General features: G+C 44.7%; 1 protein-coding gene across 2 annotated transcripts in view; it reads right to left on the bottom strand.

Moving 5' to 3' along the window:
* Window positions 1–21,974, bottom strand: part of LOC142303719 (pepsin A-like) — a 263,534-nt gene that overhangs the window by 121,880 nt on the left and 119,680 nt on the right. For both annotated transcript variants that reach the window (XM_075345372.1, XM_075345382.1), the window contains exon 3: window positions 4,191–4,308. In XM_075345372.1, the coding sequence (XP_075201487.1) occupies window positions 4,191–4,308 (118 nt within the window). The remainder of the gene's footprint in view (window positions 1–4,190; window positions 4,309–21,974) is intronic.

Below are 21,974 nucleotides of genomic sequence, written 5' to 3'. Positions count from 1 at the left end.
GCCCCTCTATAATGCTATGACAGTCCTCGTGGTAGTCCCTCTATAATGCTGTGACAGTCCTTGTGATCACCCCTCTATAATGCTGTGCCAGTCCTTGTGATCTCCCCTCTATAATGCTATGACAATCCTCGTGGTAGTCCCTCTATAATGCTGTGCCGGTCCTCGTGATCGCCCCTCTATAATGCTGTGACAGTCCTCGTGGTAGTCCCTCTATAATGCTGTGACAGTCCTTGTGATCGCCCCTCTATAATGGTGTGCCGGTCCTTGTGGTAGTCCCTCTATAATGCTGTGACAGTCCTTGTGATCACCCCTCTATAATGCTGTGACAGTCCTTGTGATCGCCCCTCTATAATGGTGTGCCGGTCCTCGTGGTAGTCCCTCTATAATGCTGTGACAGTCCTTGTGATCACCCCTCTATAATGCTGTGACAGTCCTTGTGATCGCCCCTCTATAATGCTGTGCCGGTCCTCGTGGTAGCTCCTCTTTAAAGCTGTGCCGGTCATCGTTATTGCCTCTCTATAGCACTATGCTAGTCCTCAGGATTGCCTATCTATAACAATATGGCGGCCCTTACAATTGCCCTTCTATAGTACTGTGTTAGGCTTCATAATCACTCCTCTATAGTGCCATACTGCCTGCCGTGATCACCCCAATATAATGCGTTAGATCTCATGACGGCCTTTCCGTAGAGTTATGCGGGCGTCACACGGTACGATCTATTGTGCGATCACACGCACGAGCGATCGTACCCGCCCCCATCGTTTGTGCGTCACGGGCAATTCGTTGCACATGTCGTACAAAGTCGTTAACCCCCTGTCACACGCACTTACCTCCCGGATGACCTCGCTGTGGGCGGCGAACATCCACTTCCTGAAGGGGGTAGGACATTCGGCGTCACTGCAACATCACACGGCGGTCGGCCAATAGAAACGGAGGGGCAGAGATGAGCGGGACGTAAACATCCCACCCACCTCCTTCCTTCCGCATTGCCAGTGGACGCAGGTAAGCTGCAGTTCATCGTTCCCGGGGTGTCACACAGAGCGATGTGTGCTGCCTCGGGAACGATGAACAACCGGCGCGCAGAAGAAGAAACGACTTTTTGAAAATGAGCGACGTGTCAACGAGCAACGATAAGGTGAGTATTTTTGCTCGTTCACAGTCGCTCGTAGCTGTCACACGCTACGATATATCAAACGATGCCGGATGTGCGTCACTAACGACGTGACCCCGCCGACATATCACTCGATATATCGTACCGTGTGATGCCGGCATTAGGCTATGTGCCCACGTTGCGTTGTGTCCCCGCAGAAATTTCTGCAGTGATTTGAACAGTACCTGTGCGCTTCAAATCACTGCAGAAACACTACGTAATGAATGCAATGAAAAAGCCGATTTCATGCGTTCTGGATGCAGCCCCCACCATAGACAGAGCGGGACCTGCATCCAAAGCGCACGGAATAAGGGACATGTTGCTTTTTAGAACGCAGTGATTTGGCAGCATGCAAATCGCTGCGTTCTAAAACACAACGTGCACATGGGTACCGCCCCCACGTCAGCGGCCGAGCCGCTCGGATCCGGAGCAGGGGTGGCTTGAGGGGTCTTTGGATCCGGGGGGTCCACGCGGACACTCGAATTGAAGGAGGAGGGGGGAATATGTACAAAGGGGTAGGTAAGTTTGTGACGCCACCCACGGTGTGTGGTAATGTGAGGGACCACCGGTGTTGTTGGGGAGCCCGGTGACGGTGGTGTGGCATCCGGATGTTTAACCCTTCCGTGAGGTTTGTATCCCGGGGCCCGTTGGATGCTTGGGTGCCGTTGGGGGTTTTCAGTGCACTCACTCAGTCCAAGAATAACAACACCGACAGCTTGTAAACCAGAATTCTGAGCACCACTGCAGCTTGTAGGGAGCACGCTTGGGTCCGTGCCCTTGGTGTTGCTGTTAGCCTGTGGCCCTTTTCTTGGCACCTTTGTCTCAATTTGGACCCTCGGGTATAAAACTGTTTGGGTCCCGCTCACCCGTATGGCTAACGGAGTGAGCTTGCTTCCAGGGTTCACGCGTAGGATTTCTTTGGACTGTATTGGGAAAGTCCTATCCCATCGGTGCGCTAGTACCCGGATTTTGGAGCGGGTGAGGGATGAATCTTGAAGTCTTCAACCCCGTCGGGTAATTTACCGGAATGCGTGAAGCTACTTTCTGGCCTAGGGTACACGTACCCCGTCGTGCCCTGGCCCCTTCCCGGTGATAGCTCAAGGCCGCCGGCTGTCCTCCTCGGCAGTTCCGTGCCCCTTGACAGAATCCCCTGCAACCGGGGTTCCAGCTCCCATCAGGCCCAGACCGTCTGCCACCTAGTAACTACAGGAGCCCTGCTCCCTGCCGGTGACCTCTCCCTCTCAGAGAGTCACCTCTTCCCTCTTCTCTCCTTTGCTCAACTCTTGCTCAACTGTCACTTTCTTCACTTTCCCCTTACTAACCCCCCATGTGGGTGGCCCTATTCCCTTCAGGGCCCCCAATGGTGTGTCTGGTGGGTAAAGTGTAAAGTGTTTCTAGGATTTTGATTGGTTAAGCTGTTAGCAACATCAAAGGACCAGGACCCGTAACCAAGGAGGGTGGATACTGTGCAGAAGGGCAGATTGCACAATACCCTGTGACCACCTGATAGGCCAGCGTGTCACATTATTATACCATAGTCAGTGTAGACAGTAGCCAAGGAGGATGGATACTGTGCAGAAGAGCAGATTGCACAATACCCTGTGACCACCTGATAGGCCAGCGCGTCACATTATTATACCATAGTCAGTGTAGACAGTAACCAAGGAGGGTGGATACTGTGCAGAAGAGCAGATTGCACAATACCCTGTGACGACCTGATAGGCCAGGGCGTCACATTATTATACCATAGTCAGTGTAGACAGTAACCAAGGAGGATGGATACTGTGCAGAAGAGCAGATTGCACAATACCCTGTGACCACCTGATAGGCCAGCGCGTCACATTATTATACCATAGTCAGTGTAGACAGTAACCAAGGAGGATGGGTACTGTGCAGAAGAGCAGATTGCACAATACCCTGTGACCACCTGATAGGCCAGCGCGTCACATTATTATACCATAGTCAGTGTAGACAGTAGCCAAGGAGGGTGGATACTGTGCAGAAGAGCAGATTGCACAATACCCTGTGACCACCTGATAGGCCAGCGCGTCACATTATTATACCATAGTCAGTGTAGACAGTAACCAAGGAGGGTGGATACTGTGCAGAAGGGCAGATTGCACAATACCCTGTGACCACCTGATAGGCCAGCACGTCACATTATTATACCATAGTCAGTGTAGACAGTAACCAAGGAGGGTGGATACTGTGCAGAAGGGCAGATTGCACAATACCCTGTGACCACCTGATAGGCCAGCGCGTCACATTATTATACCATAGTCAGTGTAGACAGTAACCAAGGAGGGTGGATACTGTGCAGAAGAGCAGATTGCACAATACCCTGTGACCACCTGATAGGCCAGCGCGTCACATTATTATACCATAGTCAGTGTAGACAGTAGCCAAGGAGGATGGATACTGTGCAGAAGAGCAGATTGCACAATACCCTGTGACCACCTGATAGGCCAGCGCGTCACATTATTATACCATAGTCAGTGTAGACAGTAACCAAGGAGGGTGGATACTGTGCAGAAAGGCAGATTGCACAATACCCTGTGACCACCTGATAGGCCAGCGCGTCACATTATTATACCATAGTCAGTGTAGACAGTAACCAAGGAGGATGGATACTGTGCAGAAGGGCAGATTGTACAATACCCTGTGACCACCTGATAGGCCAGCGCGTCACATTATTATACCATAGTCAGTGTAGACAGTAACCAAGGAGGGTGGGTACTGTGCAGAAGAGCAGATTGCACAATACCCTGTGACCACCTGATAGGCTAGGGCGTAGTCACACATGGATTATGCACAATCTTCATAGGACGCATGCAGTTACGCTGCGGTGCAATGCGCACACGTGGGCACAGAGCCTTATATTGTGCCTCATGAGCTTTTTCTATGGCACCTCCGGCCCTTGTGATCCCTTTATGTAGCGCTGCACCATTCTGCGATGTGTGATTATCCCAATCAGTTTATCTACTATAAAATCCCTTTATCTTGATAACCAAAGAAAATAAATACTTAAAGACTGACTTACAGCAAGCTGTACTGGAGCAGGAGGCAGAGGGTACCCACAAATTGGCTGATCCAGTATCAAACACCACGAAGAACTCTTGCGGAGGAGAACCGATAGAGATCTGCCCAAAATATTCATTCTGTGTAAGAGAAACAGATGGAAAGTTATCCCCATATACAGTATGGCGGAACTTTAATGCATTGGGTATTACTATGTGTATGGGGGCATGACAGTGAATGGTGGTCCTACAATGTATGGGACACTACAGTATATGGGATACTACAATGTGTTGGGCACTACAATGTATTGGGGACTACAATGTATTGGGTCATTTCAATGTATGGGACACTACAGTGTATGGGGGCATTACAAAGTAAGGGACACTACAGCATATAGAGATATGTCAATGTAATGGGCACAACAATGAATAGGGCACTACAATGTATGGGGCACTACAATGAAATGGGGCAATGCAACGTATTGGGGTACCTGCAATATATGTTGGCACTACAAAACAAGAGACACTGCAAAGTATAGCATACTACAATACATTGGGGCACTGGAATGCATGGGCCAACGCAACTTTTGGGGCCACTGCAATGTATAGGATGCAATATTAGTATATTTGCAATTTCATTCTGCCACATCAATTGAGTTTGTTTCTGGAAATTATCCATTGAGTCAAAATCCTCAATACAAACCTAGATTACCTAGATGAATTCCACAACGAGTGTCATTTTTATAATAGGGTCTCTGCTGTTCTGGCACTAACAAGCTCTGCAAATAGAGTCTGCAAGCTATTATAGGAAACTCTGCTTCACCAGGGGGCACTGAAAATGCAACAAGGCATCAGCAATATATTCCAGCCACATTTACACTACCATAATCACATAGTGCTCCTTTGCTTCTAAAGGGCCCGTTACACGCTACGATATATCAAACGATATGTCAGCGGGGTCACGTCGTTAGTGATGCACATCTGGCATCGTTTGACATATCGTAGCGTGTGACAGCTACGAGCGACGGTGAACGAGCAAAAATACTCACCTTATCGTTGCTCGTTGACACGTCGCTCATTTTAAAAAAAAAAAAACGATCGTCCTTCTGCGCGCCGGTTGTTCATCGTTCCTGAGGCAGCACACATCGCTCCGTGTGACACCCCGGGAACAATGAACACAGCTTACTTGCGTTCCGCCGGCAATGAAGAAGGAAGGAGATGGGCGGGATGTTTACATCCCGCTCATCTCCGCCCCTCCGCTTCTATTGGCCGGCCGCTGTGTGACGTCGCTTTCATGCCGAACGTCCCTCCCCCTTCAGGAAGAGGATGTTCTCCGCCCACAGCGAGGTCGTTTGGGAGGTAAGTATGTGTGATGGGGGTTAACGACTTTGTGCGACATGGGCAACAAATTGCCCATAACGCACAAATGATGGGGGCGGGTGCGATCGCACGATAAATCGGTGCGTGTGACGCCACCTTTAGACCCAAAAATGTAGATTCAGAAGCAAAATATTAGTAAAAAAAATGTATAAAAATAACACACGCAGCAATTAGGACACCTTATGCTGTATTTGCACCATGCCTCTTCTCTATAGCTATATTTATTAGCACAATAGTAACATGTACTAAAGCCACAGCTGCTATACATATTGATCCAAGTACTATTGGCAATACATATTGTTTTCTGGCCCCTAATAATACCAATAACCAGCTTTATATCACTACAACAATGATACATACTGTGGCTATAGCTATTACATGATTGCAATACATACCCATGGCTGTTTATTATTATTTTTCTATTATTTATTATTATTTATATTATTTTTTTTTCTATTCTTATTACCCTTCCCTCCTTTTGGGAAAAACACGAGTGCGAGGTCTACAGCAAAGTGCGGGTTACAGATAAGTGTTATTGTTTCATTTCATTAGGGAATTGTGTGTCTGTTTGTGATTCTGTGAAAAAGCCAAAAAAAAAGTTTGCCTAGTGATTTAATTAGTAGTATTAGCCACACCAGTTTCTAGAAGCTTCTAGCAGCTTCTGGAAGTCCTTGAAGAGCTATATAAACCAGCCAGAACAGCGAGGCGCTGAGCGTGCGAGGTCTACAGCAAAGTGCAGGTTACAGATAAGTGCTTCATAGTTTAAACACAATATCAGTTTGACACAAGAACATAGTTTGAATTTATCCTTATACGTTTCTCATTATTTTCTTTTCATTGTTTTTCAACTTTACTGTCTATCCCCATTTACTAGCAGCTCCGTGGACAATGCTACTAGGTGTGTATCTTGTCAGATGTATGCATGCCTTGAGCAGCCATTCGAGGGTGAATATGTCTGCACTCGATGCAAGCATGTTGCGTATTTGGAAGCCAAGGTAACTGATCTAAATAAGCAGCTTGCAACACTCAGGGGCATTGCAAACCTGGAGAGGAGTTTAGAGCTCACTCAGCTTTCTCTGGCTGGGGCCAGTGATATGGAGGAGGGTGGAGGTGGGGAACATCAGGACCCAGAGGTAGGTAGCTGGGTAACAGAAGAGGAGGTAGGGAGAAAAGTGTCAGGGAGCCTAGTCCTTATGGGGAGATAAGGTATGCACACCAGTGACTATGGAAGGGGAATACATGGAATAGCAGAAACTGCTGTGTGAATACTGACATGAAAAATTCAATAGCTATTTGTTAGAATGAAATGTGAAAAATGGAACCTGCATTACTGCCATGAATATATGAATAAAGAGAAATTTAGCTACTGAATTGATCAATGCAGAAGAGCCCCAACACTACGCCAAAGTATTTCTCTACGTTGGGGTCCCTAGCTTGTGTGTGTCCTCTCATGCAGTTAAAAAACTTACCGTGTATGGGACGCTGAGACCCAGGCTATATATGCGTATAATGTGGATTGGCAATAGGTGTGTATGGGGAGGGTTCACAAACGAAAAACTACTAACATTAAGGAATAACGTTTGGAACTCCATTCTATGTCTGAACTGGGTGCAAAAAACCTAAAAAACATCACTATGGGGAGATAAGGTATGCACACCAGTGACTATGGAAGGGGAATACATGGAATAGCAGAAACTGCTGTGTGAATACTGACATGAAAAATTCAATAGCTATTTGTTAGAATGAAATGTGAAAAATGGAACCTGCATTACTGCCATGAATATATGAATAAAGAGAAATTTAGCTACTGAATTGATCAATGCAGAAGAGCCCCAACACTACGCCAAAGTATTTCTCTACGTTGGGGTCCCTAGCTTGTGTGTGTCCTCTCATGCAGTTAAAAAACTTACCGTGTATGGGACGCTGAGACCCAGGCTATATATGCGTATAATGTGGATTGGCAATAGGTGTGTATGGGGAGGGTTCACAAACGAAAAACTACTAACATTAAGGAATAACGTTTGGAACTCCATTCTATGTCTGAACTAGGTGCAAAAAACCTAAAAAACATCACTATGGGGAGATAAGGTATGCACACCAGTGACTATGGAAGGGGAATACATGGAATAGCAGAAACTGCTGTGTGAATACTGACATGAAAAATTCAATAGCTATTTGTTAGAATGAAATGTGAAAAATGGAACCTGCATTACTGCCATGAATATATGAATAAAGAGAAATTTAGCTACTGAATTGATCAATGCAGAAGAGCCCCAACACTACGCCAAAGTATTTCTCTACGTTGGGGTCCCTAGCTTGTGTGTGTCCTCTCATGCAGTTAAAAAACTTACCGTGTATGGGACGCTGAGACCCAGGCTATATATGCGTATAATGTGGATTGGCAATAGGTGTGTATGGGGAGGGTTCACAAACGAAAAACTACTAACATTAAGGAATAACGTTTGGAACTCCATTCTATGTCTGAACTAGGTGCAAAAAACCTAAAAAACATCACTATGGGGAGATAAGGTATGCACACCAGTGACTATGGAAGGGGAATACATGGAATAGCAGAAACTGCTGTGTGAATACTGACATGAAAAATTCAATAGCTATTTGTTAGAATGAAATGTGAAAAATGGAACCTGCATTACTGCCATGAATATATGAATAAAGAGAAATTTAGCTACTGAATTGATCAATGCAGAAGAGCCCCAACACTACGCCAAAGTATTTCTCTACGTTGGGGTCCCTAGCTTGTCTACTACTACTACTACTTTGGCGTAGTGTTGGGGCTCTTCTGCATTGATCAATTCAGTAGCTAAATTTCTCTTTATTCATATATTCATGGCAGTAATGCAGGTTCCATTTTTCACATTTCATTCTAACAAATAGCTATTGAATTTTTCATGTCAGTATTCACACAGCAGTTTCTGCTATTCCATGTATTCCCCTTCCATAGTCACTGGTGTGCATACCTTATCTCCCCATAGTGATGTTTTTTAGGTTTTTTGCACCCAGTTCAGACATAGAATGGAGTTCCAAACGTTATTCCTTAATGTTAGTAGTTTTTCGTTTGTGAACCCTCCCCATACACACCTATTGCCAATCCACATTATACGCATATATAGCCTGGGTCTCAGCGTCCCATACACGGTAAGTTTTTTAACTGCATGAGAGGACACACACAAGCTAGGGACCCCAACGTAGAGAAATACTTTGGCGTAGTGTTGGGGCTCTTCTGCATTGATCAATTCAGTAGCTAAATTTCTCTTTATTCATATATTCATGGCAGTAATGCAGGTTCCATTTTTCACATTTCATTCTAACAAATAGCTATTGAATTTTTCATGTCAGTATTCACACAGCAGTTTCTGCTATTCCATGTATTCCCCTTCCATAGTCACTGGTGTGCATACCTTATCTCCCCATAGTGATGTTTTTTAGGTTTTTTGCACCCAGTTCAGACATAGAATGGAGTTCCAAACGTTATTCCTTAATGTTAGTAGTTTTTCGTTTGTGAACCCTCCCCATACACACCTATTGCCAATCCACATTATACGCATATATAGCCTGGGTCTCAGCGTCCCATACACGGTAAGTTTTTTAACTGCATGAGAGGACACACACAAGCTAGGGACCCCAACGTAGAGAAATACTTTGGCGTAGTGTTGGGGCTCTTCTGCATTGATCAATTCAGTAGCTAAATTTCTCTTTATTCATATATTCATGGCAGTAATGCAGGTTCCATTTTTCACATTTCATTCTAACAAATAGCTATTGAATTTTTCATGTCAGTATTCACACAGCAGTTTCTGCTATTCCATGTATTCCCCTTCCATAGTCACTGGTGTGCATACCTTATCTCCCCATAGTGATGTTTTTTAGGTTTTTTGCACCCAGTTCAGACATAGAATGGAGTTCCAAACGTTATTCCTTAATGTTAGTAGTTTTTCGTTTGTGAACCCTCCCCATACACACCTATTGCCAATCCACATTATACGCATATATAGCCTGGGTCTCAGCGTCCCATACACGGTAAGTTTTTTAACTGCATGAGAGGACACACACAAGCTAGGGACCCCAACGTAGAGAAATACTTTGGCGTAGTGTTGGGGCTCTTCTGCATTGATCAATTCAGTAGCTAAATTTCTCTTTATTCATATATTCATGGCAGTAATGCAGGTTCCATTTTTCACATTTCATTCTAACAAATAGCTATTGAATTTTTCATGTCAGTATTCACACAGCAGTTTCTGCTATTCCATGTATTCCCCTTCCATAGTCACTGGTGTGCATACCTTATCTCCCCATAGTGATGTTTTTTAGGTTTTTTGCACCCAGTTCAGACATAGAATGGAGTTCCAAACGTTATTCCTTAATGTTAGTAGTTTTTCGTTTGTGAACCCTCCCCATACACACCTATTGCCAATCCACATTATACGCATATATAGCCTGGGTCTCAGCGTCCCATACACGGTAAGTTTTTTAATAGCATGAGAGGACACACACAAGCTAGGGACCCCAACGTAGAGAAATACTTTGGCGTAGTGTTGGGGCTCTTCTGCATTGATCAATTCAGTAGCTAAATTTCTCTTTATTCATATATTCATGGCAGTAATGCAGGTTCCATTTTTCACATTTCATTCTAACAAATAGCTATTGAATTTTTCATGTCAGTATTCACACAGCAGTTTCTGCTATTCCATGTATTCCCCTTCCATAGTCACTGGTGTGCATACCTTATCTCCCCATAGTGATGTTTTTTAGGTTTTTTGCACCCAGTTCAGACATAGAATGGAGTTCCAAACGTTATTCCTTAATGTTAGTAGTTTTTCGTTTGTGAACCCTCCCCATACACACCTATTGCCAATCCACATTATACGCATATATAGCCTGGGTCTCAGCGTCCCATACACGGTAAGTTTTTTAACTGCATGAGAGGACACACACAAGCTAGGGACCCCAACGTAGAGAAATACTTTGGCGTAGTGTTGGGGCTCTTCTGCATTGATCAATTCAGTAGCTAAATTTCTCTTTATTCATATATTCATGGCAGTAATGCAGGTTCCATTTTTCACATTTCATTCTAACAAATAGCTATTGAATTTTTCATGTCAGTATTCACACAGCAGTTTCTGCTATTCCATGTATTCCCCTTCCATAGTCACTGGTGTGCATACCTTATCTCCCCATAGTGATGTTTTTTAGGTTTTTTGCACCCAGTTCAGACATAGAATGGAGTTCCAAACATTATTCCTTAATGTTAGTAGTTTTTCGTTTGTGAACCCTCCCCATACACACCTATTGCCAATCCACATTATACGCATATATAGCCTGGGTCTCAGCGTCCCATACACGGTAAGTTTTTTAACTGCATGAGAGGACACACACAAGCTAGGGACCCCAACGTAGAGAAATACTTTGGCGTAGTGTTGGGGCTCTTCTGCATTGATCAATTCAGTAGCTAAATTTCTCTTTATTCATATATTCATGGCAGTAATGCAGGTTCCATTTTTCACATTTCATTCTAACAAATAGCTATTGAATTTTTCATGTCAGTATTCACACAGCAGTTTCTGCTATTCCATGTATTCCCCTTCCATAGTCACTGGTGTGCATACCTTATCTCCCCATAGTGATGTTTTTTAGGTTTTTTGCACCCAGTTCAGACATAGAATGGAGTTCCAAACATTATTCCTTAATGTTAGTAGTTTTTCGTTTGTGAACCCTCCCCATACACACCTATTGCCAATCCACATTATACGCATATATAGCCTGGGTCTCAGCGTCCCATACACGGTAAGTTTTTTAACTGCATGAGAGGACACACACAAGCTAGGGACCCCAACGTAGAGAAATACTTTGGCGTAGTGTTGGGGCTCTTCTGCATTGATCAATTCAGTAGCTAAATTTCTCTTTATTCATATATTCATGGCAGTAATGCAGGTTCCATTTTTCACATTTCATTCTAACAAATAGCTATTGAATTTTTCATGTCAGTATTCACACAGCAGTTTCTGCTATTCCATGTATTCCCCTTCCATAGTCACTGGTGTGCATACCTTATCTCCCCATAGTGATGTTTTTTAGGTTTTTTGCACCCAGTTCAGACATAGAATGGAGTTCCAAACGTTATTCCTTAATGTTAGTAGTTTTTCGTTTGTGAACCCTCCCCATACACACCTATTGCCAATCCACATTATACGCATATATAGCCTGGGTCTCAGCGTCCCATACACGGTAAGTTTTTTAACTGCATGAGAGGACACACACAAGCTAGGGACCCCAACGTAGAGAAATACTTTGGCGTAGTGTTGGGGCTCTTCTGCATTGATCAATTCAGTAGCTAAATTTCTCTTTATTCATATATTCATGGCAGTAATGCAGGTTCCATTTTTCACATTTCATTCTAACAAATAGCTATTGAATTTTTCATGTCAGTATTCACACAGCAGTTTCTGCTATTCCATGTATTCCCCTTCCATAGTCACTGGTGTGCATACCTTATCTCCCCATAGTGATGTTTTTTAGGTTTTTTGCACCCAGTTCAGACATAGAATGGAGTTCCAAACGTTATTCCTTAATGTTAGTAGTTTTTCGTTTGTGAACCCTCCCCATACACACCTATTGCCAATCCACATTATACGCATATATAGCCTGGGTCTCAGCGTCCCATACACGGTAAGTTTTTTAACTGCATGAGAGGACACACACAAGCTAGGGACCCCAACGTAGAGAAATACTTTGGCGTAGTGTTGGGGCTCTTCTGCATTGATCAATTCAGTAGCTAAATTTCTCTTTATTCATATATTCATGGCAGTAATGCAGGTTCCATTTTTCACATTTCATTCTAACAAATAGCTATTGAATTTTTCATGTCAGTATTCACACAGCAGTTTCTGCTATTCCATGTATTCCCCTTCCATAGTCACTGGTGTGCATACCTTATCTCCCCATAGTGATGTTTTTTAGGTTTTTTGCACCCAGTTCAGACATAGAATGGAGTTCCAAACGTTATTCCTTAAGGGAGCCTAGTCCTGACCTGGAATAACCTAGTAAATATGCCTGTTTGGCTGATATTAGGAATGAAGGGCCAGGACTAGGGTCACTACAGCAGGACGTTGCTCTTAACAACCAGGAGAACGACTGCTGTAGGAAGGAGGGAAATAGGAGTGCAGCAAAGCCCAGACAGATGTTAGTGGTAGGGGACTCTATAATTAAGCAGACAGACAGGGTCATCTGTCACCGAGACCGTGAATGCCGAACAGTGTGTTGTCTGCCGGGTGCTCGGGTTCGGCATATTGTGGATCGGATAGACAGATTGCTGGGTGGGGCTGGGGAAAACCCAGCGGTCATGGTGCACATTGGTACTAATGACAAAGTTAGAAGCAGGTGGAAGGTCCTTAAAAATGATTGCAGGGAACTAGGAGAGAAGCTGAAGTCCAGGACCTCCAAGGTGGTGTTTTCAGAAATACTACCGGTGCCACGAGCGTCACTAGAAAGACAGCGGGAGCTTAGGATGATAAATACGTGGCTTAGAAATTGGTGCAGGAAGGAAGAAAGGATTCGGGTTAATGGAGAACTGGGCCGATTTCACAGTTGGCTACAGGCTCTACGGTAGGGATGGGCTGCACCTCAATGCTGAGGGTGCAGCTGTGCTAGGGGAGAAAATGGTCAGACAGATGGAGGAGCTTTTAAACTAGGATCTGGGGGGAGGGAGGGTAGTGGAGCAAATAAGGGGATAGATAGAGCAGATAGAGACAATGAGATGGTAATGGTCAATGAAGGATTAGGGGGGATTGGACATGTAAGGAATGTAGGGAGACTAGGAGTAATAAAGGTGTTAATAGGATTAAATGTCTACTGGCAAATGCAAGAAGTCTTGCAAACAAAATGAATGAATTGGAGACTCTTATGTCAACCATGGATTATGATGTAGTGGGCATTACGGAAACCTGGCTGGATGAAAGCCATGACTGGGTGACAAACATACAGGGTTATACCACATTTAGGAAGGACAGGAAAGACAAAAAAGGTGGTGGGGTGTGTATAGTTATCAAATCTAACCTAAAACCTGTGTTGAATGATGACATTGGGGGGAACTGCAACAATGTAGAGTCAGTATGGGTAAATGTACATGGGGAGGGGAATAATGGAAAAATGCTAATTGGCGTTTGCTATAAGCCTCCTAACATACCTGAACAAATAGAGGGTGAAATGCTGGAACAAATTGAAAAGACAGCTAATAATAATAATCAGGTTCTTATTATGGGGGATTTCAACTATCCAGACATACAGTGGGACATAGACTCTTCTGGTTGTGCTAAAAGCTGTAAATTCTTATCTACCATTCAAGACCATTTCCTCTCTCAGATGGTAGGTGAACCGACGAGGGGAGATAATTTGCTAGATTTGGTCCTGTCAAATAGACCGGATACAATTTCAGATCTACAGGTCCGGGAGCACTTGGGCACCAGCGATCATAATATGGTAAGCTTCAACGTAATATTCAATAGAACATTTCAAAGGGAAAATGCAAAAACCTGGAATTTTAGGAAAGCTGATTTCAACAAATTAAGGGAAGAGCTTAAATGTGTAGATTGGGACAAAGTCATGGTAACTGGGGATACCGAACATAAATGGGGAAAGTTTAAGGATATACTACTAGAGTCCTGTAAAAAACTTATACCCTCTGGTAATAAAATATCCCGGGAAAAAAAGAAACCACTATGAATAAATAAGATTGTACAAAGTATAATTAAACAAAAACAAAGGGCGTTTAAAATCTTAAAGGCTGAGAATACGGAAATAGCATTTCAGGAGTATAAAGATATCAATAGGAAATGTAAAAAAGAAATCAAACAAGCAAAACTAGCTACTGAAACAAAAATCGCCAAAGACATTAAAATAAATCCCAAAATCTTTTATAAATACATTAATGCCAAAAGGAAAACAAAGGATAGTATTGGCCCCTTAAAATATAATAACAAGTTAGTTATAGAGGACAAACAAAAGACTGAGATATTAAATAGGCATTTCTCATCTGTGTTCACCAAGGAACTGACTGTACCAGGGATCATTCAACAAGTGAAAAATCAAAGTTCACCACCCGATATAATTAAACACAAGAAGAAGTATGCCTACATCTAAGTAAATTAAACATTGAAAAATCCCCAGGGCCAGATGGCATTCATCCATGAATATTGAGGGAATTGAGCTCCATTATCGACAGACCGCTGTATCTCATCTTTTTAGACTCGCTTGTAACAGGGTTGGTGCCTCAGGATTGGAGGATTGCTGATGAGGTACCAATATTTAAGAAAGGTAAGAGGGTAGATCCAGGCAACTACCGTCCAGTAAGTCTGACATCAGTAGTATGCAAAGTTTTTGAGGGCATTTTAAGGGATGACATGCAAAAATATATTGCAGAAAAAAATATAATAACTGACAGACAGCATGGATTCATGAAAGATAAGTCGTGTCTAACCAACCTGTTGGGGTTCTATGAGGGGGTAAGTGCAAACCTGGATATTGGTAATGCAGCTGAGGGGATTTATTTGGACTTTGCAAAGGCATTTGATACTGTACCACACAATAGCCTTATACTAAAGCTCCAGAAGCAAGGACTAGGGGAAACTATATGCAACTGGGTAAGGAATTGGCTAAAAGATAGGAAACAAAGAGTAGTCATAAATGGTACATTCTCTAAATGGGCCATAGTCAGCAGTGGGGTGCCGCAGGGATCTGTGCTAGGACCGATTCTTTTTAATCTCTTTATTAATGACCTTGTGGATAGGATTGATAGTAAAGTGTCAGTCTTTGCTGATGACACCAAACTATGTAGGATATTAAAAACTGACCTTGATAGTACAATATTACAAAAAGATCTGGATAAGATGTCAGAATGGGCAGATACTTGGCAAATGAGATTTAATGTTGATAAATGTAAAGTAATGCACCTAGGACGGAGTAATCCTATAACTGCGTATACATTAAATGGAAGTAAACTCGGGACTACAGAACAGGAGAAGGACTTGGGTATTCTCATTACAAATAAGCTGAGCAGCAGCACTCAATGTCAAGCAGCAGCTACTAAAGCAAACAAGATTCTAGGGTGTATAAAAAGAGAGATTAGATCCCGTGATCCCAACGTATTGTTACCGCTCTATAAATCACTTGTAAGGCCACATCTGGAATATGGGAACCAGTTTTGGGCTCCACATTTTAAAAAGGACATTCAGAAGTTAGAGGCAGTTCAAAGGCAGGCAACTAGACTACTACAAGGAATGGAGGCCGCCCGTATGATGAGGAATGGAGGCCGCCTGTATGATGAGGTATGGAGGCCACCCATATGATGAGTAATGGAGGCCACCAGTATGATGAGGAATGGAGGCCACCAGTATGATGAGTAATGGAGGCCACCAGTGTGATGAGGAATGGAGGCCACCCGTATGATGAGTAATGGAGGCCACCAGTATGATGAGTAATGGGGGCCACCAGTATGATGAGGAATGGAGGCCACCCGTATGATTAGTAATGGAGGCCGCCCGTATGATGACAGGTTGAAAAAGTTACAGTTAGGTCCAGAAATATTTGGACAGTGACACAATTTTCGCGAGTTGGGCTCTGCATGCCACCACATTGGATTTCAAATGAAACCTCTACAACAGAATTCAAGTACAGATTGCAACGTTTAATTTGAAGGTTTGAACAAAAATATCTGATAGAAATTGTAGGAATTGTCACATTTCTTTACAAACACTCCACATTTTAGGAGGTCAAAAGTAATTGGACAAATAAACCAAACCCAAACAAAATATTTTTATTTTCAATATTTTGTTGCGAATCCTTTGGAGGCAATCACTGCCTTAAGTCTGGAACCCATGGACATCACCAAACGCTGGGTTTCCTCCTTCTTAATGCTTTGCCAGGCCTTTACAGCCGCAGCCTTCAGGTCTTGCTTGTTTGTGGGTCTTTCCGTCTTAAGTCTGGATTTGAGCAAGTGAAATGCATGCTCAATTGGGTTAAGATCTGGTGATTGACTTGGCCATTGCAGAATGTTCCACTTTTTTGCACTCATGAACTCCTGGGTAGCTTTGGCTGTATGCTTGGGGTCATTGTCCATCTGTACTATGAAGCGCCGTCCGATCAACTTTGCGGCATTTGGCTGAATCTGGGCTAAAAGTATATCCCGGTACACTTCAGAATTCATCCGGCTACTCTTGTCTGCGGTTATGTCATCAATAAACACAAGTGACCCAGTGCCATTGAAAGCCATGCATGCCCATGCCATCACGTTGCCTCCACCATGTTTTACAGAGGATGTGGTGTGCCTTGGATCATGTGCCGTTCCCTTTCTTCTCCAAACTTTTTTCTTCCCATCATTCTGGTACAGGTTGATCTTTGTCTCATCTGTCCATAGAATACTTTTCCAGAACTGAGCTGGGTTCATGAGGTGTTTTTCAGCAAATGTAACTCTGGCCTGTCTATTTTTGGAATTGATGAATGGTTTGCATCTAGATGTGAACCCTTTGTATTTACTTTCATGGAGTCTTCTCTTTACTGTTGACTTAGAGACAGATACACCTACTTCACTGAGAGTGTTCTGGACTTCAGTTGATGTTGTGAACGGGTTCTTCTTCACCAAAGAAAGTATGCGGCGATCATCCACCACTGTTGTCATCCGTGGACGCCCAGGCCTTTTTGAGTTCCCAAGCTCACCAGTCAATTCCTTTTTTCTCAGAATGTACCCGACTGTTGATTTTGCTACTCCAAGCATGTCTGCTATCTCTCTGATGGATTTTTTCTTTTTTTTCAGCCTCAGGATGTTCTGCTTCACCTCAATTGAGAGTTCCTTAGACCGCATGTTGTCTGGTCACTGCAACAGCTTCCAAATGCAAAACCACACACCTGTAATCAACCCCAGACCTTTTAACTACTTCATTGATTACAGGTTAACGAGGGAGACGCCTTCAGAGTTAATTGCAGCCCTTAGAGTCCCTTGTCCAATTACGTTTGGTCCCTTTAAAAAGAGGAGGCTATGCATTACAGAGCTTTGATTCCTAAACCTTTCTCCGATTTGGATGTGAAAACTCTCATATTGCAGCTGGGAGTGTGCACTTTCAGCCCATATTATATATAGAATTGTATTTCTGAACATGTTTTTGTAAACCGCTAAAATAACAAAACTTGTGTCACTGTCCAAATATTTCTGGACCTAACTGTAGATATGTTTAGCTTAGAAAAAAGACGTCTCAGAGGAGATCTTATTTATATGTATAAATACATGTGTGGTCAATATAAAGGACTGGCACATGACTTATTTCTTCCAAAGACAATACTAAGGACCAGGGGGCACTCACTGCGAGTGGAAGAAAAGCGATTCCGACAGATATATAGGAAAGGGTTCTTTACAGTTAGAGCAGTCAGACTGTGGAATGCGACCACAAGAGGTAGTAATGGCAGATACTATAACAGCTTTTATATCAGGGCTGGATGATTTCCTCACTACACACAACATTGTTGTTATAAATGACTTAGTGACCAAATGTAGAACTGGTGGAGGAAGGTTGAACTAGATGGACCTAGGTCTTTTTTCAACCTAAGTAACTATGTAACTCAATAATACCTCCATACGACATTTTCTGATAGATTTCTTCTTCTTTGTCTGTAGTATACTACATTACACCACGTCAGATGAACATTAAAGGCCCCGTTACACGCAACGACGTATTTAACGATATATCGCCGGGGTCACAGATTCAGTGACGCACATCCGGCATCGTAAGTGACGTTGTTGCGTGTGACAGCAACGAGCGGCCGTTAACGATGGGAAAATACAAACCAAATCGTCCATCGTTGACACGTCGTTCATTTTAAAAAAATCATTGGTTTTTGAGGACGCTACGTGTGATACCTCGGGAAGGATGAACTACAGCGTACCTGTGTCCTCAACGTGCACCGAGGTGGGAGTGACAGAGATGAGGCTGCTCTTCGCTCCTCCGCTTCTATTGGCGGCCCTCTCTGTGACGTCGCTGTGATGCGGAACAAACCTCCCCCTTTCAGGGGAGGTTGTTCACCGCCCACAGTGACGTCGTTAGGGAGGGCTGTACGTGTGACACGGACAAGCGAGATTGTGCGCCACGGGCAGCGATTTACCCGTGACGCACAAATAATGGGGGCGGGTGCCATCGCTAGCGTAGTCGCTCCGTTAAAAAGCCCCCTTTACAGTAAACTTCTGCAGTGTTGTCACACCATATTTCCTCTTAAAGTAACCCTCCTTTTCCCATACAGTTTGTATAGCTATTGGATAGTATACAGCTGAGTACACTCTTATTACATCTATGACTTCCGTGTTTCAATGTATGAACTCTGCGTTCTAACCCTTTTTCACACTGTGTTGTACTCTTATTGACCCCGATTTTTTCAGCCAATTGTTTTTCCTCCTGCTTATTGGAATTAATGTATCTTATATTCTTGCAGTATACTTGTGTTTGATTTTTTATGTATTTATACATGTGATGCCCCTGTTTTCTAGCCATACTGCCACAGTTGGTAGTCATTATTTTTAAACTATTAATAAAATTTGTTATTTTTGACCTAATCGTTTTTTTCTTAGAATGTTAATGTTCTAAAAATTGGTGCCTCCTCTAGTTCCCATAGGTCTACTATATCCATATGACCCACACACAATTATGATATATGCCATTTAACGCTGTAATTCTTATTGTGTTGTGTACGGTTGTTTTTCTTTGAACAATTTCTGCATCTGCTCCAAATGATGAATGATGCAGTGAACCGCCTTTGTAGGTAGTGGTACTTTTTACTGCCTTCATAATACTGCCAACTCACAACTCAGGCAGGAAATAAATAATTTAGCTTTTGTGTCAGGTGTGTGACAGGTGTGGGCATAGGATTGCAAAACATTTGTTTGAAAGAGGAAGGATACATTAACCATGAGTGGTAAATCATGACGAGGTTGTCGTGGAAGGGGGAATAGGTGGGGTATTGGAGGTGTACGTGTGGGAAGTTCTGTTAGTGAAAGGTCAATGACCAAACACCGGCTCATCTTATCCCAAGAGAAATGAGAACAACTTCCATTACTGGACAGCCTGCTCCACTAGATTTCTTTGGCAGCCGCACATCGATTCAACTTCAAAAGGAGGCTGATAAACCGCAGGTGCTGGAGTGGGTGGCAAGCACTGCATCAAGTGGCTTCTCCTCCTCCTTCTCCTTCTCATTATCATCTGACGCCCTGGACCCCAGGGGTCACAGGTAACAACACCTACCACATTACACACACACCCCCATCCCTTGTGAGGACACATCCGTCACCCGAAAGGGAGACCTGATGCCTCCCTCTGGGCCAGTAGGGCACACCAGGTGGGCGGAGTCAGCCAGAAAGACACGCCCACTGAGGAGACTACTGCACTGAGGCAGGAAATACAAGGAGTTGAGTTGAGTTGGAGTTGTAGAGCTGTCAGGGACCCGGGTTGGAGCCTGGGATCCCCGTAACGTCAGGCAGGCAGACGGTGGTGGCCGCCGGCAGTAGTACGGGTACAGCAACCGGCAGAACCGTAGGGACCGGGCCATGTTTGGAGCCCGCCGGCCCTGAACCGGGGAGTCAACCGTTTACCGGAGCACCAGAAACCAGGGTACTCAGACCCCATCCTAGTTTGGAAGCCACTGAGTTTAGGCAAATTAGCTGATTGCAGTCTGGACCTCACCGGTTCATCCTCACCCAAAGTCCCAAAAGAAGGCAAAAGCCCACCGATACCGGGTGAGAGCCACCGCTAAGGGCCAAACATCTGACGGGCCAGCGCCTGCGGGCAACCGAGGGCTCCTCCGGCAGCTAAACGCCGGGGAGCGGGCTACCACTGCCAAGGCAGGGGAGCCAACAGTCAAACAAGAGGTGCAAGGGAAAGGGGCCACCATCAGCCTCACAAGGGACACAAGCAGCTGGCTGAGGGACCCGACCATACCCGAACTTTGGTTTACCAGTGACTCTGAGTGTGAATTAATCGTGAGTACACCAGTGCCACCCGGGCACGACACTGCACCGCAGCACAGCACCCTGCACCCCAACAACAACACCATCGCCAGTGATCCACCACCGGGCCCCGGGACACACCGCCCTTACCCACGGAGGGGCTAACATCTAGGCTGCGGCCACAACACCGCTCCCGGGAGCCCCCTTCACTCCAGCCGCAGCGGTGGTGCATCCCGTCACCACGACCCGTGGGTGGCGTCACGACCCGTCCGACGACAATGCAGCCCCTCACGGCTGCGCACCTCGTCCCACACCACCACCCCACTGCCTCCCCTTAACAGAGCGACGTGGCCCCCGGTCCGCGGAGGCACTCGTGCCACCGACAACCCGAGCCCGGACCTCGAGTGGCTCGGCCCGAGCAGCGGAACGGCCGAGCCCCTCTCAGGGCGGTACACTCACACACACTTCATTCCACAGAGGTGCCACCGTAATTACACTTGTTTGCGCCCACGTTCCAAATCTATACCTGGCAAACTGACTGTTGGGGAACCCCACACGGGCGAATCTGCAGAGTTGTTGACACATTGTGTCTGCTCCAAAGAGTCCCACACACTTGAGGAGGAATGGATCTGCTTCGATGCCCCAAATTTTTGTGAGTTGGATCCTGGCTCGGACGAAGTAGGGTACCAGCAGGATGTTGACCCTCGTCAACTGACGTTAACCCCCAGGGGTGGAGGTGATGATTATTAGAGATGAGCGAACCCCCCACTGTTCAGTTCACCAAACCGAACATGAGGTGCATTCGTCACGCTGGGCGTGGGGAGAGGCACCCAGCAAGTGGACTCCAGGGAAAAGGAGGCTGTAACACAAACAGGGGGGAGAACCAAGGCTCCTGCGCTGACCCTGACACTGGGGGGCCCTGCGCTTATTCTCAAACCACAGATACCTATAATGGTTTGGAGGTGTGGCCCGCCAACGTGCCTCTGTCTCCTAGCCAGACCCTAGGACTAAATCCCACCACCCACCAATCCACAAGGGCAAAAACAAACACAAAAATAACCAGTAAAAGGGGAAAAAAGAAAAAACAATAACTTATCTTTAGAGGGAATCGTCAGAAAATACAGCAACAGTAGTCTGAAGCCACATGCACTCCTGAGCAGCAACTTCTCCAAGTGAAGAGTATAACCCGCACTGGAGGAGTGAGAGGCACAAACTTATAAAGGCCCCTAATTATCAGCTGGAGGAAATGCTCCTCCAACCTGGCAAGGAACAGAAAAAATAAAACTAAATCCAGCCCTTAAAGGGACAGCATCCATTAATTTCTGGACGATCGCCGGGCCCTTCTGCACCTGGTCCCAGTAGCAGTACCTGAAGGTCCAGACACATCCGTGACAGCATTCGTGAACCTTTACTGAACCGAACTTCGAACCTTTAT

This window comes from Anomaloglossus baeobatrachus, chromosome 1, assembly GCF_048569485.1.
Source record: "Anomaloglossus baeobatrachus isolate aAnoBae1 chromosome 1, aAnoBae1.hap1, whole genome shotgun sequence".
In the NCBI taxonomy this organism is placed as follows: Eukaryota; Metazoa; Chordata; class Amphibia; order Anura; family Aromobatidae; genus Anomaloglossus; species Anomaloglossus baeobatrachus.
Note: the sequence above shows the minus strand (reverse complement) of the source record. Positions and strands in the feature narration are given on the sequence as shown.